Below are 25,826 nucleotides of genomic sequence, written 5' to 3' on the forward strand. Positions count from 1 at the left end.
CCCAAGATGAGACGTTCCACACCAGGGCATCGGAAATGTCCTCGCTCTTCAGAGAACGGGGATTCCCCTCCTCCACCATAGATGAGGCTCGCACCAGGGTCTCGTCCATACCCTGCAACACTGCTCTCTCCCCATCCCCGCACTCGCGACAAGGGCAGAGTCCCCCTAGTCCTCACCTTTCACCCCACCAGCCGGCAAATACAACAAATAATCCTCCGCCATTTCCGCCTCCTCCAATGTGACCCCACCACTCGCCACATCTTCCCATCTCCCCCCATGTCTGCCTTCCGCAAAGACCGCTCCCTCCGCAACTCCCTTGTCAATTCTTCCCTTCCCTCCCGTGCCACCCCCTCCCCGGGCACTTTCCGTTGCAATCGCAAGAAATGCAACACCTGTCCCTTCACCTCCCCCCTCGACTCCATTCAAGGACCCAAACAGTCGTTCCAGGTGCGACAAAGGTTCACCTGTATCTCCTCCAACCTCATCTACTGCATCCGCTGCTCTAGATGTCAGCTGATTTACATCGGTGAGACTAAGCGGAGGTTGGGCGATCGTTTCGCCCAACACCTCCGCTCAGTCCGCAATAACCTACCTGAACTCCCGGTGGCTCAGCACTTCAACTCCCCCTCCCATTCCCAATCCGACCTCTCTGTCCTGGGTCTCCTCCATTGCCAGAGTGAGCAACACCAGAAATTGGAGGAACAGCACCTCATATTCCGCCTGGGTTGCTTGCGTCCGGCTGGCATAAACATTGAATTCTCCCAATTTTGCTAGCCCTTGCTGTCTCCTCCCCTTCCTTAACCCTCGAGCTGTCTCCTCCCATCCCCCCGCCCTCGGGCTCCTTCTCCCCCCCCCCCCCCCCCCCACCCACCATCAGTCTGAAGAAGGGTTTTGGCCCGAAACGTCACCTATTTCTTTCGCTCCATAGTTGCTGCTGCACCCGCTGAGTTTCTCCAGCATTTTTGTGTACCTTCGATCTTCCAGCATCTGCAGTTCCTTCTTTAACACAATAGATTAATGGGTTTGTTGATGGGAATAAGTTCTGGGTCAATAACATTTTGTCTTAAGGGCTAAAAGAAAGAATTCACTCAAACTGACTATGTCAACAAATAGCTTAGTAAATTTATGTTCAGTCTGAAGCTGTGTTACTGCTTTTTGATGTTTTTTCCCCCCCAAATCTATTAAAACTTTTTTCACACAGAGAGTGGTGAATCTCTGGAATTCTCTGCCGCAGAAGGTAGTTGAGGCCAGTTCATTGGCTATATTTAAGAGGGAGTTAGATGTGGCCCTTGTGGCTAAAGGGATCAGGGGGTATGGAGAGAAGGCAGGTACAGGATACTGAGTTGGATGATCAGCCATGATCATATTGAATAGCGGTGCAGGCTCGAAGGGCCGAATGGCCTACTCCTGCACCTATTTTCTATGTTTCTAAAACACCATACCAGTAATTACTAAACATCTAAAAACGTGCATTTAAATTAGGTACTTTGAACTCTGCTTTTTTGTCGCAAACCTTGACAGCGCAGCACTCCCTCAGTACTTCTCTGGCAAAACGATTTAATTTCTTGTTCCACAATTAACTTTGGGAAATTCTGGGAACTAAGGCCTTTGCATGTTAACTAATGGACTTATAGGGCACGTTGGCATCTGCATAGCAGGTGAAGGCATTTAAAATCTGGGCCCAGAAGTTGCACTAAATTTTGCAAATTGTGCAGAAATGAACTGTTCATTTCATTATTTTGAGGATAGGAATAAGATTGAATGGTATAAGAAATATTCTGGCACTACACAAATGCACTCATAACTCCAGCAAGTATATTTTAGAAGATTAAAAACAAATGACGTCTGTATTTAGGTCTAGCAGCACGCACCAACATATGCTGTTACTTCCAGACAGTAAAAATGGGTGTTAGTAATTTTCCAGTAATAATCTTTGAAAATAGAAGATTTGGTTGACAGATTCATATGTCAATCAAAACAGATTAAATACTAAATTCTAGTGGCATTTGCTGAGAAATCTAGCTAATTTGCTTACCAAAACGTTGAACTTGTCAACAAGTAATTGCCCAAATCAGTAACCTCGTGTTCATTTCTGAGAATCAAATGGAATTGCAATGGAAACGGGTTCAAGATATTATCTTAAATGTGTTTGCATTACAAATCCCCTTGTGGTGCACAGATGTGAACATCACAGTGCAACTTCAAACCTATCTCACGGAATTATGGCTGACCTCCGGGACACCATTTTCCATTTAAACACAGTGTTTACACATAACAGTTTGGAAGGGTGCACATGACACTGATCATTCAAGCTTGTAAATGTGGTGAAATACATCTGCATATCAGTTATTTTCCACTCCCTACTTTAAGTGATTACTACACATTTTATCTGCAGGATTTCAAGATAGTTAAGATAATCAAAATAGTTGAATGGCCAGTTTGCAAGGAATTCGACCAATGTTGTACATAATGAAACAAGGAGCTTATTTGAAATGGTACTGGGACTGAATACAGGTTATACCCTCACAAATGCTCTATTTTTTAATTTTCTTTAACACAAATCGTCTGCACATGTAAGAAACAGGAGTGTTCAAATGCTGAGCAAATTTTATTCCACGTCTGAAATTTACAAGTAGCAATTTGTGAATTCTGCAGGAGCAAATTGTCATTACCTGAACAGCTGTAATGCAGAGGTTGCCTGCATTTATCATGTGTTAATTAAGATGTTCAAATAGAGAACCTGGTATTGCAAATTTGCTGAAAGATAAATATTTGCTGTATAATGGGACAATGATGCCACGCAGTAATGCAACTTTTTCTTTATTGCAATAATGTACAAAGTATCATCTTTAATACTCTTAATGTTAAAATAATTAGAAAAGCAATTCAGTGAGTTATAGTACAGTTTATCAAAATGTTTCATTCAGCTTCTTTGGGTAGATCACCCTCTGGGTAGCGGGTGGAGGGAGAAAAAAAAGCTTTAACAATATTGCAGACATATTTAAAACAAAAAAAGACAGAAATGCAGCATCAAGTTTTAAAAAGAACCCCTTAAAATGCAAAAATAATTGATTTACACATGATGAATAAATTAACAAAATCAATAATCAGCCATTTTTCCTAGTCACTCGCTCACTAGCTTCCTTCAAAAAAGTTCAATACACAAATATTCAGTGTATGGTACAATTTCACATTTGTGATTTTTTTAATGTTAGTTGCTAATAATGAGCTACAGTAAGTTTCAGATTTGGCTACAAACCACTTTAGAAAAGCAATGGGAACACTTTGGAACAAGGGTAAATATTTCCTATAAGCATGTAGAACTCTATTATAACCACTCTTACCTTAGTGATTTGTATTTCCTTAGGAGATAGCATAAATTGTTGAACAGTGGCAGTGTAGACCACAAGAATGCACCCTGCAATTTGTAAGCTTTTCTTTCTACATCTTATGCATATATACATTAAGTCAATTTATATACTTTAAGTGAATCAAATCTCTTCATTTAACTGGCTGAATTAAACAGTACACGGAGCTTCAAAATTTGTTCTCTAATGGAACTTTTGTACTGAGCATAATTAGGTGACACTGATTTAGTTTATCGATTTAAAAAATAATAAATCATTCTTGTCAGGAAGGAAGCACAACAGCTGTTCATATTACAATATACTTAAACAGTAGAGAATCATTACTCTACCTATGGTCATGTTTACACCTGGCGTCATACAAATTCAGATTGTATTTTAATGGATTTCAAATGTCATGCGTTTATTTGCAATGGGAAAAGGAATATAGCTTATTACATACCCACTTGATGCTAGAATACTATTACAAAGCTGTGAAGACCGGGGAGGAAAGTAGGTCTTGGCTAGTGTACATTTAAATTAACAATACCTTCATGAAAAAGTATTTGGCAACTTTTTAAATTTTGAATTAAGCACAAAGACCAGAACAGCTATAAGATATCACAAGCAAATGCAAAATGCCTTGAGAGAAAAAAATCTCATGTAACTAACATTTTCATGAAAGTGATCTGTTAACTTGGAGCAAAGGGCATGGAAATGATTGGATGCATTTAAGACTTTAGCAACACTTATTTCCACAAGGATAGAAATGCCAGTTAAAATTTGAAAAGCTAAGATTTTGTATTAATATTCCCTTTTCAAAGTATTATGCAGTTTAAAAACATGACAACCATAACAACAGTCTTGCTCAAGCCTCAATGCTATGTTACAACCTTTTAAGGACATTTGCACAGGGTGTATGTAAGGAAGTTAAATTCCTAAATTTTCACACATGGGTCTTGGCGAAGAGGTGAGGGGGTATTCACGGCAGCCTCTATACTAAACTTTCCTGATAATATTAGGAATACTTAAATTTCCTGTCATTTTCCACAATCACAATATTATTGCAGAAAATTGCTCCTAAATTACTGCCAGTGCATTTCAGACATGGCAGGGAGGTTGGGGGAAGAGAAAGAAGGGAGAATTATAAGAGCAACAATATTGCTAAAGAAAATATATCAGATATTTAAATATCAGAGCTTTGAGTGTTGATCCTCGAACACACACAGCCTGTGGAAGACAAATAGTGAAAGCAGCTTTTTTTTGTGACAGAAGGTCATAGATACGCCTTCTGAGTACTCCTGTTCATTCTAAAGCACTAACTAGTGTGTTATCAAACCACTTCATTTAACAACATTCATTATACATAAAATAGGGAATCAATGGAATTTGGTACATAATTGTTTTTTTTGGAAGGCACCTCAGTAAGGCTGTTGAAGGCTTTCATATCAATGAAATCTAAGTTACTTAAAAATAAAAATTTATTGCTGCTCTTCTCATAGCAGAAAGAAAACTTCCTGTGCAGTCAGAAAAATGCTTACATTCAAATCAGGCAAATTGACAGTCCATCAGGGTATAAAGTTCTTGTGATCCTCAAAAAAGGATTTCCCCCTTTGTGTGCTTATTTTGTTTTCAATCAACTGGAAGTGTCACACACAAGCCCAGGACTTCATTGTATTTCTACTTCCAGCCACTGCAGTAGAGTTATCAGGGTGGTGCCCTGTGCTCATCTAGGAGTAGAAAGTAAGAACACTCTGGTGGTTGCCTCGCACTAATAAAATGGGTGGCAAATTCTTTGAGAGTGTTTCAATCCAAGCCATATACAGTGCACTTGATACAGCACCTTTCCGTGCTACCGGTAGACTCCTGAAAAAGAAAAATATATTTGTAGAATCTGTAGCAAACTGACAACAGAAATATATTCTAGCTTGTTGAAAGGATTTCTTCATTTGAATACCACAGATTGCAGCAATTTGTTACAACATATAGACCACAGATTTTTTGGTCTGTACTGTTGTTACTGCCTGACATTTCTTTCACATTCGTCCAGAGCCAAATGCCACTGATCATCGACTTCAATGGCAATTTCCAAATCATTTAAAAAATTGATTCATATAAATTGTGTCTTCAGAAATAATGGTGATGGTAAGAGTGGTTGTCATAAACCAATAGAATCTCTGGAAGAGCTTGGAATTCAAGGTAGGGGTTTAAAGCAAAGGCCTAATTTAAAGGCTGATCTTACTTGGCAAAATGAAGGAAGGGACAACTATCTGGCAGCTCTCAGATCTGAACGACTGCAACTAAGTGTCTATCAAGTCATACAAACAAAATAGCAAACACGACATCAAATTATCTTAATTCCAGAACAGAATTACAATTTTATTTCAGAATGTAAGAAAAACATTCACTATGCAATGGGACGAAATAGTAGAGTAACAATTTACAGAAATCTCATGTTTATATAAATGCCTGTTCCATTTATTGTTGATGAGAAATAAGAGCAATCAAAGCAGAATCAGGTAGATCAGAATCATAAGAAAGGCAAAACATTATTAGTGAGAGGCAATAGACAATAGGTGCAGGAGTAGGCCATTCAGCCCTTCAAGCCAGCACTGCCATTCACTGTGATCATGGCTGATCATCCACAATAAATACCCCGTTCCTGCCTTCTCCCCATATCCCTTGACTCCGCTATCTTTAAGAACTATACCTAACTCTCTCTTGAAAGCATCCTGAGAATTGGCCTCCACTGCCTTCTGAGGCAGGGAATTCCACAGATTCACAACTCTCTGGGTGAAAACGTTTTTCCTCATCTCCGTTCTAAATGGCCTACCCCTTATTCTCAAACTGTGGCGCCTGGTTTTGGACTCCCCCAACACCGGGAACACGTTTCCTGCCTCTAGCGTGTCCAATCCCTTAATAATCACATGTTTCAATAAGATTCCCTCTCATCCTTCTAAATTCCAGTGTATACAAGCCCAGTCACTCCATTCTTTCAACATATGACAGTCATATATGTGGACTTGAAATTAGAGCAGCCACGATCAGCATGAATGGCGAAACAGATATAAACGATCACGTGGCCAAAAGAGCCTATTTTGTGTAGTTTTACCAATTTTTGACTAGCTATAAGTATTGTAATCATTTTGAATTTCTTTTGGTCTTTGCAATTTCACAGTACTTCTGGAGCATTCAAGACCAGTTTTCCTTCACCAATTAAAAAAATCATTCTGCATGTTTAGTGCATTTAATGCATGATTATAAACAAGTGTTAACTTTGTTTATCAACACTAAAGTGTCAAGGTTTCATTTAAATTAAGTTTATAACTAAATTTAGTGTTATTAATATTGGTGAAGTATTAGAATGAATCACAGCTCACAACAGTAGAAGCATCTCAAATTTGTCTGGAATGCAACACAGTTTAAAATTCAGTAAAGTGACCTCAAGCCTGGGTTTGATCTGATGGAAGTCTTGTGTGTGTACTATAAAGGTTTCAGGTAAAATGTTTCAAATTACTTAGGTTGTTTAAAAAACAAAAACAATTTTGCCTAATAGTCAATTTCAATTTCACAAGAATGCTTTGGCTGAGAGAAACACATGGCTATAGGATGAACAGATTATTGTATGCAATGTTTGCAATGCTGGTTTTATGGTCATTTTATATTCAAATACAATATTCACAGCAGCAATTTAAAATATAGTAGTCAGTCATTGGGCTGATCACTAACTGGTCACTTGTAAATTTCTGCTACTACTTACATGACGATGAGGTTAGCAGTCCCCGAGTTTTCTTGCAACAATTCATTCAATCTGATTTGTCGATATGTCTAAAGTGAAAAAAAAGTAATTATAAAGGAGCTCTTTTAAATACTTAAATGGTAAATAATGTATTGGATTATGCAAACAAAGCACCTTGGTGCAGCAGTTAGTGCCAGTGACCCACGGCTCCCGGGTCTCTGTTTCAATCTTGACCTTAGGTGCAGCTTGGAGTTTGCATGTTCTCTGTGACCATGTTGGTCTCTGCAAACTGCTCTACTTTCCTCCCACATCCCAAAGACCAGCAGGTAAGTCAATCGGCATCTATTTAGATGGGGGTGGATTCCACATTTATCTCCTGGATATACGACTACCTGACGGGTCAACCACAGTTTGTCAAGCTGGAGGACAGTGTCTCTGGCACAGTGGTGTGCAATGTTGGAGCCCCACAAGGAACGGTTCTGGCCCCGTTCCTCTTCACCCTGTATACAGCAGACTTTAACTATAAGTCTGACACATGCCACGTACAAAAATATTCAGATGATACAGCGATTGTGGCATGTGTAAGGAACGGGCAGGAGGAGGAATACAGGAACTTGACCAGTGCCTTTTGTGCCTGGAGTGAAGAGAACTGTCTCATCCTGAACACAACTAAGACTAAAGAGATGGTGGTTAACTTTGGCAGGTCCAAGCTCCCCCTTCAGCTGGTCAATGCTGCAGGGGCTGACATTGAGGTGGTGCAGACATATAAATACCTTGGAGTGCACCTTGATAACAAACTGGACTGGTCTGTCAACTCTGACTCCCTCTACAAAAAAGGCCAGAGCAGACTCTTTTTCCTCAGAAGACTCAAATCCTTCAATGTGTGTAATGCTATGCTGCACATGTTTTACAACACTGTAGTTGCAAGTGTTATTTTCTACGCTGTGGTCTGCTGGGGCAACAGCATTAGTGCAAAAGACAACAAGAAGCTGGTCAAACTGGTTAAACGAGCTAGCTCAGTGCTGGAGGGGAGAGTAGACTCTGGGATGGATGTGCTTGAGAGGCGTATGAGGCACAAGGTGCAGGTCATCCTGAAAAACCCCGGGCATCCCCTCCATGTAATTCTGGAGAGTCAAAAGAGCACTCGGAACAACAACCGGCTCCTCTCCCTGCCCTGTAGAACGGAGCGGTTCAGGAGATCCTTCACCCCTGCAGCCATTAGATTTTATAATTCGGCTGTAGGGGGATGCATTTTGCAATTTTTAATTTTTAATTGGTAATTATTGGTCTTTTTAAGTATTTATTGCTCTCAGGTAGTGTCCACATTGTATTCTATGTATTTCTGTCTGCGTTCGTTTTGAATCTGTGGGTTTGTTGGTTGGGGGCTTCTGGACATCTGAATTTCCCTGAGGGGATCAATAAAGTATTTATTATTATTATTATTATTATTATTTACCATTTCTTAGTGCCGGCAAGAAGCTAATAGATTTACTGTCCCTCCATCAAGTCTCCTTTAATCCAGCGAGGGATTGAGGGGAGAAAGGGTAGTGAGGACATTTGGTTGGGGGGGGGGGGGGGGGGGGGGGGGGGGGGGGGGGGGTAGAGGGGAGGTGTGTAAGGTGGGGGTGCGCAAACAGAAGTCGGGTAGGCAGGTTGCGCAAAACAGAAGAGCATACGAGGGGAGGGGAAAAACAGGGAAAGAGGAGTGGGGGAAGGGAGAAGTGGAGAAACAGAGGTGGTGTGGGGCCAGTAAATCAAGGGAGTGGGCTGGAGAAGGAAGCCATGGAGGGGGAGAGGAAGAAAGGAGAAACGGAGGAGGAAAGGGAGGGGGAAACAGGAGGAGGTGGAGGAAGGCGGAGATAGAGGGACGTCAGAAAACAGTGGAAGAGGATGGTAAAGGAAACTGTGGGGGAAGGGGAAGAAGAAACGGGTAGTGGAGAGAAAATGGAGGAGGGCAGGGAGAGGTAGGCGAGGAGGACGGCAAAGCAGAAGGGGGTGAGAAACGAGGATGTAGTTTTGATTGGCTCTAAACTGGTTATTGGTTTATCACAAACACACAAAGAAACCCACTGAGACCAAGCATCATACCTCCAAAACAAGTGTTACATAAACAGAATCCAATAGCAAAAAAATAGCTGGCAAACACAGCAATACAGTCTAGCAGCAAGAGAATTAGCTCATGCTACTTAGTTACTCCTAAAATATAGATAACTAGAGGGTTGAATGAAACATTAAAAAAAACCCAGCAGTTTATGATGAGGAGTGAACTTCCTAAACAGGTGCTAAAATTAGAAAACTCAATTTTGGTAATAAAATTTATCTGGTGATCAGGCAGCTGCTTCTCCAAGGACTGCTGGGTCCAAGTCTAAATATAGCAATCAAGTGAAATACTTCAAAGATCGAGAACCTTCATTCTGTAAATCTCAAGCTCATTATCTGTGATCCGCCATGGTTCCTCTGCCTTCATTTTCTCGGCTGCGTCTTGCTCTTTGTCATCTTCATGAAGCCTGAACGGTTCAATCATTTCTTCAAAAGCTGCAATACTGTTAATAATGAAATATTCCGTTAATAAATATTTAGTACACTCAATTTGTTTTAAAGGTCATTCATCCGCTAAAAATAATGTAAAAAATAAACTTAAGGGCCTGTCCCACTGCGGCAACCTAATTGGCGAGTTTAGAAGAGTTTGCCCTCGACTCATACTCGCAGCATGGTCGACACGAGGTCCTAGGAGGTCTTTGTAACTCTCCTTCATGCTCGAGAGTAGTCCCCGCGTACTCGAGGCCTTAGCTAGGTCGCGGCGTATTTTTCAATATGCTGAAAAATGCCCGCGAGTAAAAAAAGGTCGCCATGGAAAAAAATTGATATTTATTTTACTCTTAGGTTTAGTCGATGTAGGTCGTAGTAGGTCGGCATGTTATTCGTAGGTAATCTAGGGTAGTCGAAGGTAGTCGTAGATAGTCTTCAACATGGTCAAAGGGAGGTCGTCTTCACTCTCCACTATTCGATGTCCAATTTTCCCGAAGCTAGTCAAAGCTAATCGAAGCTCGTCTTCAACATAGTCGAAGGAGGTCGAAGAAGGTCTTCTACATAGTCGAAGGTCTGAAACATGACACTTTTTCAAACTCTCCTAACCTCTTCTAAACTCGCCAATTAGGTCGCCGCAGTGGGACAGGCCCTTCAGTCATCAAATTGGTATGGATTTTTTTCCTTGGGGACAAAAAAAAAGTCCAATTTTTTCCAACGAAGAAGATAATATTGCTGGTTTGGGGGAATGTGGAGGATCAGGGTTTCAGTGGAGGTACATTTATGAGATGGTGATCAGAACATTTAGGTTACATATAGAAGTGGGAAAAAATAGCGGAATCTAAGATAAAAATAATTAATTGGAGGAGGGTAAATATCAAATGGGATGAAAGTGGTTCTCTCCCAGTAAATCTGGAACTAAAGGTCAAGGCACCAAGGAAGAAAACAAATCCAGAACTCCCTGGCTTATGGCGAGGAAGATGAAATGAAAAGTTGCATATGTCAATTGTCATATTGTAAATACCAGCGAGAATCAGGCAGATTACAATAGAACAGGAGATGATAAAAATTAAAACGAGAGGCAAAGAGAAAAGATTTGCTGCCAACATAAATAAGAATCCAAAAGTATTCCAAGGCATTGATGGTAGTACATGGAAGAGGGCTTTAAAGGATTAACTTGTAGTTGCATGTTGAGGACTCTATTAAAATGCTAAATGGATAACTTGCATCCATGTTCCCTTGGGAGGAGGGTGCTTCCAAAATAATAGTTTAGGAGGAGATAGCTGAAACAGTGGTTACATCACTAACAAGTGATGGCACTGAAGCAGCTGAGCATAAAGTAGATACATCACAATTACAGCATGGGACGTATCTTAGAATTTTGCAGGAGCTGTGGTTGGAAATTGTGTTGTCACTGTCCATAATCCCCTGGAGTTCTTTGAAAATGGTGGTTGCTTCAGAAGTTTGGAGAATAGCAAAAAATCCTCCCTTGTTCAAAAACCCCCCCCAGCAACTACAAGCCAGTTAATTTAACCTTGGTGGTGGGAAAGATTTTGGAAACATTGATCCGGGACAGGATTAAGTCATGTATTTAAGGGCAGGTCGTGTTTAACCATTGTTACAAGTTTTTGATGAGGTTAATGCAATTGGTGTGCATGGACTTCCAGAAGACGTTTGATGAGGTAATACGCATCAGTAAAGTAGAAGCATCTGAAAGAAAATCAATATTGATAGCATGGATAGGAAGCTGTCTAAGTAACAGAGAGAGGGGTCATGGTGAATGTATTTTTTAAATTGGAGGATGAGTTCCCCATGGGTGGGTGTTAGGGCTATTGCTTTTATTTTAATTATATTAATGACCTAGACATGGAGGTCAAAGTCACAATTTCTAAATTTGCAGGTGTAAATCTTGGCAATATTGTGAACTGTAGTGAATAGACTGCAGCAGGTGTAAACAAGCTGATAGACTGAGCAGACAATTTAATGTGGAGAAATGCAAGGTGGTGCATTTTGGCAAGAATGATTGGTAGAGGTTATAAACAATTCTTCTAAAAGTGATGTTGGTATACTGTGTGTTCTGACATTTGAACAGCAGCATGACAGGTAAAAAAGCATTAGATGTACATAATTTAGAGACTTCACTCGAGTGGCAGAGGTATAATAAGTTGTACTGAATCTTTATAAGGAACTGATCCAACATTAGCAGACGTTATACATCTAGACTGGGTCACCACGTTACAGAAAGGATGAGAGTGATAGAGGCTGACAAAATTTTATTTTGAGAAAAGTTTGAGAGGTCTGGACATTGTGTGGAAGGTTGTTTCCAGTGGTGGAGGCGTGAAAGACTGGAGGTCAAGTACAAGATAAAAAGGGGAAGAGACACGATATGGGGTTTGAATCTAGAGAGCGCTGCACACAGAGGTAATGGAACCATATTCCATTGTGGCCTTCAAGGGGAAAATTAGATAAATATATTTAAGAATTTAAAATGAGGCCAGTGGGTGGAACTACTCAGTAACTTTGGTAGAAAGCCCACATGGGTATGAGCTGGAAAGACACTTCCTGTGCTGTAACAATTCCATGACTAACACATACACCCATTCTTCTCTATTCAATGAGAAACAATTCCATGTGCAAAGTTTAACCTCATATATGCTGTTTAGTGGATTCCTCACCATTCGGTTGTAAGGCATCGCCACAGCTGTGCTTCCACAATAGTCTCTGCTGAGTCCAATGTCAGAGCACAGACAGGAAAAATACAGTGAACACCTGCCTGCATCTTTGAGACGTCATTGTTTATATGCTGTACACTGCATGGGGAAATAAAGGCCGTTTTGTAATTGTTAATATTTATCTACTGCGTCACTTACTCGTCTTTGCTTGGCTTTGTGTTCATATCCCCGAGAACAGTGATGTCGGAGAAATCTATCCTGAATTTGCTCAGTAAAGTGGCCATTCTGAAAGTCAATTAAAGTTATTTGGTTACAAACTATAAAACAAAACATTAGAAAAGAGCAAGTTAATGGCATCTAGTGTCCAGTCACCTTACAGTAAAATAGTGGCTGATCCTTACTTCAAGTATTTCCTGTTTAAACCCAACATTCCTCCAATGTCTGTGCCTATTGACCTTAAACGTACTGGCTCAACATTCACAGCCCTTCAGGAATGAAATTCCCCAAATCTTCAAAACCTTCAAAGGCCAATTGCTTCTCTTGCCAACACATTCCTTAGTTCAAAGCTGTCAAGAAAACAGTGCTTCAGCAACTATCCAGTAAAGAAACACTCAATCTTGTATTGTTAATGTAAACTTAAAAAAATTAGGATAACCCCATCATTATACAAAGTAATTTTACTTCTGAGGCTCTTTCCATGAGTTTATTCTTTTGTTAGGTTTAGGAACCAAAACTAAATATTTACTCCAGGTAATGCACTCAAAACTCAGTACAAGCCTTCCTTACTCTTGCACTTACAAGATAAATGGCACGATTAACTAGTTTACAGATGACATCAGAGCTGGTGGTGTATGGGGACTGTAAATGGTTACACAGGCTCCCAATCAACTGGGGAAGTGTGCAAGGGAATGGCTAATGGAAGTTAACAGAAGAATGTGAAGTGATGCATTCTAGGAAATTAAACTAGGCCAGGACATACAGTGAAAGGCAGGACCCTGGGGAGTGTTATTGGAGACCTAGGGGTACAAGTAATTCCTTGAAAGATGCAATACAGATAGACAGGGTGGTGAAGTCAACATGCTTACCTTCATTAGCCCGGGCATTGAGTTTAGGAGTTAGGACGTCATTAACAGTTGTACAAATTGTTAGATGTGATTAAGGTAAGAAGGTTACACAATAAGGTTGCCTGGACTGGAGGGATTTGAGTTAAAGAAGACTGGATAGGCGAGTACTGTGACAACTTGAGTGAAAAAGGCCTACGGGTAACATTATAAGTTTATAAAATTATAGGCGGCATTGAAGGGGTAGATCTAGTCAATCTTTTTCTCAGGCTAGGGGAGTTTAATGCTGGAGGCATAGATTTAAGATGAGGGGGGAAAACATGAAAAGGGGCCCTGAAGGGCAGTTTTTTCCACACTGTATATGATGGGCGTATGGAATGAGATGCCAGGTGCAATTCCAATATTAAGGAGATTTGTATAGGTACATGACATGGAAAGGCTGTAAGGGATATGGGTATGGGCCAAATGGGATTTATGTCAGCATAGACGAGTTGGGCTGAAAGGTGATTTAATGCCGCATAACTCAACAAATTATATGTAAATCATGCTTGGTTTACTAGCTTGTTACCTCCATGTCCTGTATACCCCGATCCCACTGTATTCTATCATTTAGCTTCTGATTGTGTTATATTTGTCTTAACTCACACTTTATCTTACGCTTCTTCAGTTACCATCTTGTTTGCTACTTTAAATTCACTGGAATTTAGAAGGATGAGAGGAGATCTTATAGAAATGTATAAAATTATAAAAGGACTGGACAAGCTAGATGCAGGAAAAATGTTCCCAATGTTGGGAGAGTTCAGAAACAGGTGCCACAGTCTAAGAATAAAGGGGAGGCCATTTAAAACTGAGATGAGAAGAAAAAAAAATTCGCCCAGAGTTGTGAATTTGTGGAATTCTCTGCTACAGAAGGCAGTAGAGGGCAATTCACTGGATGAATTTAAAAGAGTTAGATAGAGTTCTAGTGGCTAGCGGAATCCCGGGATATGGGGAGAAGGCAAGCACAGGTTACTGATTGTGGATGATTAGCCATGATCCAATGAATGGCGGTGCTAGCTCGAAGGGCCAAATGCCCTCATCCTGCACCTGTTTTCTATGTTTCTATCAGTCACTATTAGGTTTTTGGGTCATAGTTATTGGATTCTTACTTTCCTATCTGACTTTGTTGTAAAACTTGGATATGTTACTTTCTTGCTTTTATGTCTCACTTATTAACATGGACAATGACCAGTTCCAATGCTTCTGGAACCCCACTAATATTAAAACTGTAAAATAAATGCTGGTTGCAATGTTTAACATTATTTTTAGAGCGTTTGCTACAGGTATGATCATTGCCTGAAAATGTCCATGAAGTTAAAAATAAAAGAAACTACTGGAACCTTAGTCTAGGTTCTATATAATCCCATGTTTGCACCGATTATCAAGCAAAATTAAGAAACTGGATCTCATTTGTTTCAAGACCTTTTCAGTACTATAGCAATGTGAAATGAAACACAATTTGCAATTGGTAAATAGTTCCACTGGTTATTTACGTTCCATCTGTACTTAATCTGAAAATATATTTGTATCCTTACCCATGCTAAGAGATGAATGATTTTGAAAGTAGAACCAGATGGTTATGTTAACACATCTCATAGATGCATGTCAGGTTTCATATGAAAGGTTACTTACGTTCTTCTGTCATGGTCTATTCTGTTTATTTTCCCACCAATGAACACTCTGATCTTGCAATCTTTCCACTTCTTCTTGGTGGTGAGAAGATACGGGATAAGTAATGTCAGACCTAATAAAGTCAAAAATTGTTGTAAAGGCCGGCATTTCAAAGCTGCCCTTTCCAGCTCATTTCCAAAATAGAATGCCGCAAACAAAAGTTAATTTACTGTGACAAGTTTATCTGTATATTAAGGAAGATTACAGAAATTATACCTCCGTCATCGAAAAGCCACCAGACGTCAATAGTCCCTTTGCCCTGTTTCTTCTGAAACAGAGAGCTTGCCTGCAGCAACTTCTGGTCAGCCATGTTCAAAGGCACAGATGAACCTTTAACCTCTAAAACAATTTCACAGAAAATCAGGCGTGTCCAAAAAAGTCAATGTAATTAATAGAATTCAGCGTTATTTCAAACAGGAGGGAGAAAAATAGTTGAGTCATTAAATGTTTTACTGCAAACCAGTAATCCATCTGAAAGGTTATGTATTTTTTGATGCCTATTTCCTGGGAGTAACCAATCCAGAACACCGTAACATAAATATGTGCATTTAAAGATCTAGAAATTAATTTTTCAACACCCACCACTAATTTGCGTTTTTATTATTTCACCCTTCAAAAACTCAAACTGTACCAAACTATTCAATATATCAAGGACGTGCAAAAGGATATTCCTACATTTTGATGAATGGACAGATAAAAGGCATTCAGTGACTCTGGTTAATGGAAAAATGCCAATATAACATGGTAAAAGTTTATATTCCAAATAAATATTTAACTTATTAATAGAGGGGTTTACAGAATAATCCTGCATGTATCATCTTCCACTAAATTGGAGGCTGTAGGGCTGCAGATCACATTCCCATGCATATTTGAAAGATAACTACTTTTCAATAAAGGGAACCAAAGAAGAATTTCATTCTGCTTGTCATATTGAAGGGGCATTCTCAGGAGGATCCTTGCTATTACCCCAGAGAATATATATGGGTAAACCAACAAGTGCATTTTCAAAACAAATGCATACTTTACTATCATGGCTGGAAATGTGAACCATTTTCCATGCTACAAATACTAAATGATTGGGATAGCAACAGTGTCTTTAGTTGAACAATTTAAATTATGAGCATTACAAAAGTACATTTGCGTCATTTCTAAAAGAGAAAGCAAGCATCTAGTTGAGTGTAATTTTGTCATTTACTGAAGATACTTAGGGGTTAAAAATGAAAATTGCTTGCAGTTGCTGATTGTTTTATCAATATTGTCATCAACATTACAGTCCAATCTCCCTTGATAAAATCAGTCTTATGTTGAAGCGTGTTTATGTAACTATTACCTCGAGCTACTGGGCACCATTATTAGAAGTCATTTAGAATTGTGTGGAGGAGGCATTCAAGCAGGATTTGCAAACATTAAAGAATTAGGACCAACTAATAAAAAGGGAAAGACTGGGAAGGTGAGGTAGGGGGATTAAGGTACACAACAGGTATTAAAGCAAAATAAGAAACAAGCATCTGCAAATAGTACAAACAAAAAGGCTAAATTAAAATTCTGGCTTGTAGCATAACTTAAACAAATATTCAAATGAAAACAAAAGATGGGATGCCTGCCTTTTTTCAAGAGTGGCTGCGTTGATGCCTTGCCATCATCTTCTTCATCTGCGTTATGTTCAAAACAACCAATAAAGCAAAAGTTAACTTCACATGCATCAAACTAAAAATAAACATTAGTAGCAGGATTAGAATATAATTAGGGATGGGATTAATTAAATTCTGAACATTAATTTAGTACTTGAAGCATGAGGGAAAAATGATGAATGAGTCCAAAATAATAGCTTTGATATTTAATTGTGCTGCGTTGCTTAGAACTGTCAAACACTAGCCCACATCTCCAGCATGTGCCTATTTACGGAAAGACAAGTAGCGTGTGATTTTTGTTTCTGGTGTATACTGACTAAACGGAAACCTTCAGTAGCAGTACTTTGTCCTTTCCACTTCAGATATTCCCTTCATACCTTTTGAATACTTTCAGATAAGTTTGTAGACAGAAACCAACAAGTAGGAGAGAAGTAGGCAGGAAAGGGAGATGTGGGAGTGTTACATACTGTATTTGTAAAGTTGGCTTCTGTGCAATATATGTTGCATTAAAATACAATACAATCCTGTTATTTTCTACATTTCTTCCCACCCTCTTCAACCATAAATTATATGCTGAAAATTAATTTAGTACTTGACAGACGAGGACAAAGTTGATGAATGAGCCCAAAATAATAGTTGTGATATTTAATTGTGGTGTGTTGCTTAGATCTGTCATGAACATTATCCTAATTCAAACAAGCTTCACAAAATCAGTGCAGTGGGAGTGGATGCTCCCTTTTTCAGTCAGGGATGAACAGATCTTGGCAACACAAAAAGTACATGGATATTCAACCATGCCTACAACTTTTTTTTGGTTATTTTATAAACAAATAATGGAGTGCATACTGACCAAATGATACCATGCCATATCAAACGCAAGGAAGTTCTTCAGATACTGAATTACTCAAAACAAAAAGAGCCTGGTGTTATCTATAAAAGGGGAAAGTTTTGCATAGGCTAGGGATACCATTCAGTCTAGCTTAAGTCAGCTTGCTGTGGTGAGATGCAAAACAGAAAGGAAGCAAGTTGAGCTGCAATGGTTAGGAATACACAATTTGTATGGGTTACTGATGTTTTAACATTTTTCCCCATGTCTCCTTAACTATTATTCATAGTTAAAAAGACGATCAGTAGCGTCTTCAAAGGATGTCCTTTGCAAGCATATTGGAATCAAGTAGTTAAATTACGGTCCATGTTCAGTGAGAGAAGCAGCTCTTGCATGAAGACGTGGACAAACTCTCTCCTGTCACAAACTTAAATTCTACAACATCAATGGCCATTTGCCATGATGAAAAGAAATTTGAAATATTAGCAATATTCCATTGAAGTGCAAATAAGTTCCTACATTGTGGGTTCTTTATGTAAATATTTAAACGGTTTTACAATTAATTTACAGGAAATTAACATTTTGTTTTGTGGTTAATACTTTCATCTGTGTTCCGAGACATCCATTTGTTTCAAGCTAACATGTTTAGAAAATGCTAATTTAGAGAAAAATTTATCTCAAGTACTGAGATTTAAAATTTTTACATTTGGAATAAAATATTTGTCAGATTTCCAGTCAAAATTATAGTTTATTTCACCCCATTTTTATTAGACTTGCACTTTTAAATATTAATAATAGATTATTAGAACCAGTTCTGGGAAGGGAAGAGATTGAACTTTTTTTTCACATTCCATCACAGGAATGTGGAGGATGTTTATGTTAAAATGTATTTTGTGTGTTTTGTTGTTTTTTATTGGTATGACTATGGCAAATCAAATTCCTCATAAATTTGCAGATGACACAAAGCTGGGTGGCAGTGTGAACTGGGAGGAGGATGCTATGAGAATGCAGGGCGACTTGGACAGGTTGGGGGAGTGGGCAGATGCATGGCAGATGAAGTTTAATGCGGATAAATGTGAGGTTATCCACTTTGGTAACAAAAAGAGGAAGGCAAATTACTATCTAAATGGCGTCAAGTTGGGAAAAGGGGAAGTACAACGGGATCTGGGGGTCCTTGTACATCAGTCTATGAAAGTAAGCATGCAGGTACAGCAGGCAGTGAAGAAAGCGAATGGCATGTTGGCCTTTATAACAAGAGGAATCGAATATAGGAGCAAAGAGGTCCTTCTGCAGTTGTACAGAGCCCTAGTGAGACCACACCTGGAGTATTGTGTGCAGTTTTGGTCCCCTAATTTGAGGAAGGACATTCTTGCTATTGAGGGAGTGCAGCGTAGGTTTACAAGGTTAATTCCCGGGATGGCGGGACTGTCATATGCTGAGAGATTGGAGCAGCTGGGCTTGTACACTCTGGAGTTTAGAAGGATGAGAGGATATCTCATTGAAACATACAAGATTGTTAAGGGCTTGGACACGCTAGAGGCAGGAAACATGTTCCCGATGTTGGGGGAGTCCAGAACCAGGGGCCACAGTTTAAGAATAAGGAGTAAGCCATTTAGAACGGAGACGAGGAAACTCTATGAATCCTATGATCACTGCATTATACTAACCAAGGTTTCATGAATCAATTGATTTCAATTTTACTCTAAACTGTTTAACTATCCTCATAATACGATTTTGTTGTCGAAAACAAAGTGCCCAAGTGTCAGAGGGAATTGCAGACCAATTGCTTCAAAGATTTATAGAAGAAAATTCAGTTATATTAAAAAGTGATTTCCCTCAAAGGTTAAATGACTGATTTCATATTATTTAAATTAGCTTCATATCCCATTAAAACACCATAACCATTGACTTCTGTGTAATTCTGGTCCAGAAAGTGGAGTAAGGCATTAAGATCCTTGTGGCCATGTATCAGAAGGATACAGGGGCCATGAAGCAGTGGAAGCTGCCCATTGCCACATGTGTGGAGAGCCTAATCAGCAATCTCAGAACTCACAAATCTAGGGTGGAACCAAGTCAACTTCAATCTCAAGAGACTGCACAAGAGGAAAATATCTGTTTATTCACTTCTGATAGAGGTTCCATTGTGTGAGGGGTATCCACGATCTACGTGCCTGCCTCTGTTCTTCAAGTATGTGAACTTTGTGTTGCTTCAGATGTTTCTGTAATAAATAATTAACCTGCACTACTCAAGTGCTGATCGAAGGAGAATTACTTGATACTATACTGGTTCTCTGGAAATTATACAATACAATCCACGAAGGGATCCAAATGTTTTAAGTTACTTCTTTTAGGCAATTTACATTTTTTGTTTAATCTACACCTCATGTGAAATGATCTGTTTAACTGCAAGAGGAAAAGATTATAATTCAGCAGAAGGGCTGCAGATGGATTTTGGATATTTCATTGTAGGCAGTGTATTATGGCCACAAAATATCAGATTCTCCTGTGGAAAAAATCTGAGCCAATTTCCACCAGAACATGTGGCAAAGTTTTAATTTTTTCCCCTTAGAAATAGAGAATTTGAAGACAAGAAAATACTGAAAGATTATTTTTTTATATATATTTATATCTGCATTGGGAGAAATGCTTTACAACAAGGAGACATTTGGTGCTGCAAGGAACAAGAGCAGATGGAACCAATGCTGGGGAGGGAATTCAGTGGGTGTAATATGTGGATAGAACCACATGGCAAATATGGGAAAGGGAACAAAAATATGAGGACTGGAGAGGAAAGAGAGGGAGATATATTTTCCTTGTCTCTATCACCCTACCTTCTCCTAACTCCACCAGTCACAGGCTCCTCTGACCATTATCACTCACCCTTCCTCAGTTCATCTCACCCTTCATAGAGTCACAGAGTGATGCAGTGTGGAAACAGGCCCTTCGGCCCAACTCGCCAACCATGTCCCAGCTATACTAGTCCCACTTGCCTGTGCTTGGTCAATAGCCCTCCAAACCTGTCATATCCATGTACCTGTCTAACTGTTTCTTAAATGATGGGATAGTCCCAGCCTCAACTGCCTCCTCTGACAGCTTGTTCCATACACCCACCACCCCTTGTGTGAAAACATTACCCCTAGGATTCTTATTAAACCTTTTCCCCATCACCTTGAAACTATGTCCTATGGTCCTGGATTCCCCTACTCTAGGCAAAAGACTCAGTGCATCTACCTGATCTATTCCTCTCATGATTTTGTATACCTCTACAAGATCTCCCCTCATCCTCCTGCGCTCCATGGAATAGAGACCCAGCCTACTCAATCTCTCCCTATAGCTCACACCCTCTAGTCCTGGCAACATCTTTGCAGATCTTTTCTGAACCCTTTCAAGCTTGTCAATAACTTTCCTATACCATGGTGACCAGAACTGAACACAATATTCTAAATGCGGTCTCACTAATGTCTTATACAGGTGGAACATGACCTCACAACTTCTATACTCAATACTCTGACTGATGAAGGCCAAAGTGCATAAAGCCTTTTTGACCACCGTACCTACCTGTGACTCGACCTTCAAGGAACCATGCACCTGCATCCCTCTGCTCTACAACACTACCCAGAGGCTTACCATTTGCTGTGTAGGTCCTGCCCTTGTTTGACATCCCAAAATGCAACACCTCACACTTCTCTGTATTAAATTCTATTGACCATTCCTCCGCCCACCTGGCCAATTAATCCAGATCCCGCTGCAATCTTTCATAACCATCTTCACTATCTGCAAAACCACTAACTTTTGTATCTTCAGCAAACTTGTGAATCTTGCCCTGTATGTTCTCATCCAAATCATTGATGTAGATGACAAACAGTAACGGGCCCAGCACCAAACCCTGAGGCACACCACTAGTCGCAAGCATCCAGTCTGAGAAGCAAGTTTCCACCATTACCCTCTGCTTCCTTCCATGGAGCGAATTTGCTATCCATTCAGCTATCTCTCCTTGGATCCCATGCGATCTAACCTTCCAGAGCAGCCTACCATGCGGAACTTTGTCGAACGCCTTACTGAAGTTAATGTACACAACATCTACAGCTCTGCCCTCATCAACCTTTTTGGTCACGTCTTCAAAAAAATCGATCAGATTTATGAGACACGACCTTCCACGTACAAAACCATGCAGACTATCCCTAATGAGCCCTTGCCCATCCAAATGCATGTATAACCGATCCCTCAGAATACTCTCCAGTAACTCACCAACTACAGATGTTAAGCTCACCGGCCTATAGTTCCCAGCATTTTCCTTGCAGCCCTTCTTGAAAAGAGGTACAACATTTGCCACCCTCCAGTCTTCCGGCACCTCTCCTGTATTTAAGGACGACTAGTTAATTTCAACCAGGGCTCACGCAATTTCCTCTCCAGTATCCCGACCATGTCCTCGGATATATCAGATCAGGCCCTGGAGATTTGTTTACCTTCAAACACGACAGTACCTTCAGTACTTCTTCTACAGTAACCCTGACTGCTCTCAAGACACTTCCAGTAACTGCTCCAATTTCCTCCGTCCTACTGTCTTTCTCCTCGGTAAATACAGAGGAGAAATACTCATTTAGGACCTTACCCATCTCCTGTGGCTCCACACAGAGGTGACCGCTATGATTCCTGAGAGGTCCTACACTCTCACTAGTTACCCATTTCCCCCTTATGTATTTATAAAATCTGTTGGGATTGTCCTTAATGCTACCCACCAGAGATATCTCCTGGCCCCTTTTTACCCTTCTGATTTCCTTTTTTAATTTACACCTTAGTTCCCAAAACTCCTCCAGGGATGCACTTGATCCCAGCTGCCTATACCTGTCCAATGCATCCTCTTGTTTTTGACTAACGTCTCAATTTCCCTGGCCATTTGTCCCACTCACTTTTGTCCTGATGCAGGGTTTTATCAATCCATAGGTCAATTCCTTTCCTCCACCCATCCCATTAAATTAATGATGGATGATGATTATGGCAGTGGACCAGCTTTAATAAAGTTTCTAGATACAAGGGTTGTTCTTTCACAAGTGTCAATTTCTACAGTTATTCTCTAAGCAATATTATGTACAAACAAAAAATGAAATGAGGAGTCCCGATCCTTTTAGTACATACTCTGACAAGTGCAGAGCTCAAAAGGAAAATAGCTGGGAAAGAGCAGAGTGCTCTCAATTTAATGAAAAGTCTGGCCCTGCAAGGAAGAGATCATATGAAAGATATGTTCCAGTGCAGGTGGCAGGAAATATCATGCCAGCATTGGAAAAAGGTCACATCTCTAACTTTCAGTCTCTAGAAATGTGAATAAATAATAATGCATTTCATAAACTGCAGAATTTGGGGAGGAAAACCCCCCCACTAAAAGCCAAGTTAAATTTAAAGACCATGGCTTATTAGCTTGACAAGTAGCAAGGTATGAATTTGTGGGAGACGCAAGCTGGTCTCTTCACAGGAGATTGAGTGCAAATCAAAACCTGACATTAATGTATATTGGGACAGTCGCCATCTATAAATATTGATTCGTTTATGGAATCGCAAGATGCATTAATGTTTTTTCCATTGGAGTGTTTAAGCATCTGGGGAGATACCACACATTGTATTACTATTGCACACATTAATATTCAACCAGCACATTCTGCAACTCTTCTGCTATGTCAGCATTTACCTGCCAAAGAAGGAAATAGCACTGTCAAATGGTAGTAATCTGAACAAACATTTGGCCTTGAATCTCCTACAGTTTATGGATATATTTAGAGCATGTCCTTGGTGCATCAAGAAACTACATCGCTGCTTTTATTCAATTTCATAATTCTGGTGCATTGAGATTAGATAATGTGGAAATTTACTGGCAATTTATGAAACAACTGATTTTTAGACTGGCTGTTACAAATCTTTGTTGTAACATCCAGTTTTTCCAGAACTAGGGGTCACAGTTTAAGGATAAGAGGGAAGTCTTTTAGGACCGAGATGAGAAAATCATTTTTTACACAGAGAGTGGTGAATCTGTGGAATTCTCTGCCACAGAAGATAGTTGAGGCCAGTTCATTAGCTATATTTAAGAGGGAGTTAGATGTGGCCCTTGTGGCTAAAGGGATCAGAGGGTATGGAGAGAAGGCAGGGATGGGATACTGAGTTGGATGATCAGCCATGATCATATCGAATGGCGGTACAGGCTCGAAGGGCCGAATGGCCTACTCCTGCACCTATTTTCTATGTTTCTATGTAAAGGAGGAAAGTGCAGAGTGGAAACATTGAACTGATGGATTAATAACAAAACATCAAGTGCTCCATTGGTAGGAAGGAAGGAAAACACCTCAAGTGTATTCATGAAGTCTCTTTGGGGGAGGTGGAAGGGGGCAGTGGGTAGAGAAGAACTGGAATAGGACCAACAAATTTGTGTAAATCCCTGGCAGGTGATTAAGCAAAATATCTAAGGATCGTTCCAGGCTACATTAAAAACCTTGAAACTCTCCCAATGAAAATACAAAGAACACATCATTAATAGTTTACCCATCAAGCACCTTCTGTCCACTTGTGGCAGTAACTAGACCCCACTTTTACCTCGCCCATGTCACAACTGGAGATTAGGCAGGTCATCCTTGACCGAGGGATTGCCTACATTGAAGCATCTGTTTTTTTATTTCCTGTCCTAGATTTAAGTATGGTCATGTCTGATGGTATGATTGATATCTTGGGTCTCGGCAACAACTATTCCAAAGTTAGACACACAATTCCGGAGTAACTCAGTGGATTAGGCAGCATCTCTGGAGGAGGAATAGGTTATGTTTTGGGTCGAGACCCTTCTTCAGACTCTCGGTCTTCGGGCCTTTTTCAGGCTTCAGGTCTCGACCTGAAATGTCACCTATTCCTTGTCTCCAGAGATGCTGCCTGACCCGCTGTTACCCCAGCATTTTGTGTCTATCTTCGGTGTAAACCAGCATCTGCAGCTTCTTCCTAAATAATTATTCCAAGCTTGATGGATACAATGTGTTTGTCAGATTTATAAACTTGAGCTTCAGAGTCATACAACATGAAAACAGGCCATTCAACCCACCATGTCCATGCTAATCAATGGACAATGGGGTTAATCTATCTTTCAGCATTCGGCCTGCAGATTTCAACGATTTATTTGCCCACATTCATGAGTAGAATGATACATCTTATGCATTGACTTGTACAAAATCAGTGCAAGACTATATGCCTTTGCTGCGCAGGGGTATTTAAGCTGCCCATGCAGGAGCATGCAAGCGCTTGATAAGCATTGTTGGGAAAGCCATTAAAAACAAAGATGACAAGGTCAATTTGCAAATATATTTTACCTTATTAATCATATAAATTAATTTTTATCTGTGTTTCAAGAAAATTAAAGCCTCACTCCATTTAATTGCAGTGTAATTGTAATTATATTTTTTTTAATGTTTATTGATGATGATAGAATTATAATTGTGAATTGAGATCATTGGCAAATAGTTACATTAAATTGTAGTGATTGGTGTTGAAGCCGTCACAAACCTTCTCAGTGCAATCGCATCACTGCCAACCTAGGCCTTAGGGCCTCTTGTCCGTATCCAGGGCATGGGTCCAGTCTTCAGTTGAAGTAAATGCACCTCTAATTAGCCAGGTTGTGAAGTATGCTTTACTCTACAAATAATCTACAACTTAGTGGGAGTCATTTTAAATATTTGCCAGCCATTTTACTCTTTTATTTCTCTTGCACGTAGGAATGATTTTATTCCCCTTTCCCAGATTTAAAATAACTATCACCAACTTCCCTTCAGTGATTTAGCCATTTTTGGCAGCATCCACAAAATAAATTTGCCACCTCAAACATCAAATGTTTGTCATATAAATGAGCATACAGGTGGCATGTACTTGGTTGTACTACACTCAGCAACACACTGATTAATGCCATGATCAATACCCCCATTGTCAGCCTTACCTTTATAATTTCTACCAAATCAAAGCCTGCAAATTGATATACTTTTTCAAAAAACATACAAAGGTGAAAACAACCTGCCTGAATAGAAACACTTCATGTGACTATACTCCATTATGATGTAGCAGCATCTCTATGGGATGACCTCTCACCGACTGCCCTGCTCCACTCCATGCCCCCGTTATTAACAAAACGCATTTTGCTTCCTATATGGTGGTTTAACAATATTAGCGACAATATTTTTGCCAATTGGGCAACTGTTTAATGAAATGCACCCATCAAAAATAAAACAAGCCCTGCTATGAACATTTAGTTGCGGTGCTCTGACAATGCTTCTGGAAGTACCCAAAAAGACATACGAGA

The 25,826-nt window shown here is 39.8% G+C and overlaps 1 protein-coding gene across 3 annotated transcripts in view; it reads right to left on the minus strand.

Moving 5' to 3' along the window:
* Positions 1-2,804: 2,804 nt before the first annotated feature.
* Positions 2,805-25,826, minus strand: part of slc12a2 (solute carrier family 12 member 2) — a 142,612-nt gene continuing 119,590 nt past the window's right edge. Inside the window, exons 21-27 of one of the 3 annotated variants that reach the window (XM_033017779.1) lie at positions 16,657-16,704; positions 15,269-15,391; positions 15,014-15,125; positions 12,480-12,566; positions 9,491-9,626; positions 7,105-7,172; positions 2,805-5,210 (exon numbers count right to left, since the gene is read on the minus strand). In XM_033017779.1, coding sequence (XP_032873670.1) covers positions 5,075-5,210; positions 7,105-7,172; positions 9,491-9,626; positions 12,480-12,566; positions 15,014-15,125; positions 15,269-15,391; positions 16,657-16,704 — 710 coding nt within the window. In that variant the 3' untranslated portion in view covers positions 2,805-5,074. Of the gene's footprint in view, positions 5,211-7,104; positions 7,173-9,490; positions 9,627-12,479; positions 12,567-15,013; positions 15,126-15,268; positions 15,392-16,656; positions 16,708-25,826 lie in introns of all 3 variants that reach the window. The other 2 variants (XM_033017778.1, XM_033017780.1) reach the window with 2 other exon arrangements.

Source organism: Amblyraja radiata, chromosome 3 (assembly GCF_010909765.2).
Source record: "Amblyraja radiata isolate CabotCenter1 chromosome 3, sAmbRad1.1.pri, whole genome shotgun sequence".
NCBI lineage: Eukaryota > Metazoa > Chordata > Chondrichthyes > Rajiformes > Rajidae > Amblyraja > Amblyraja radiata.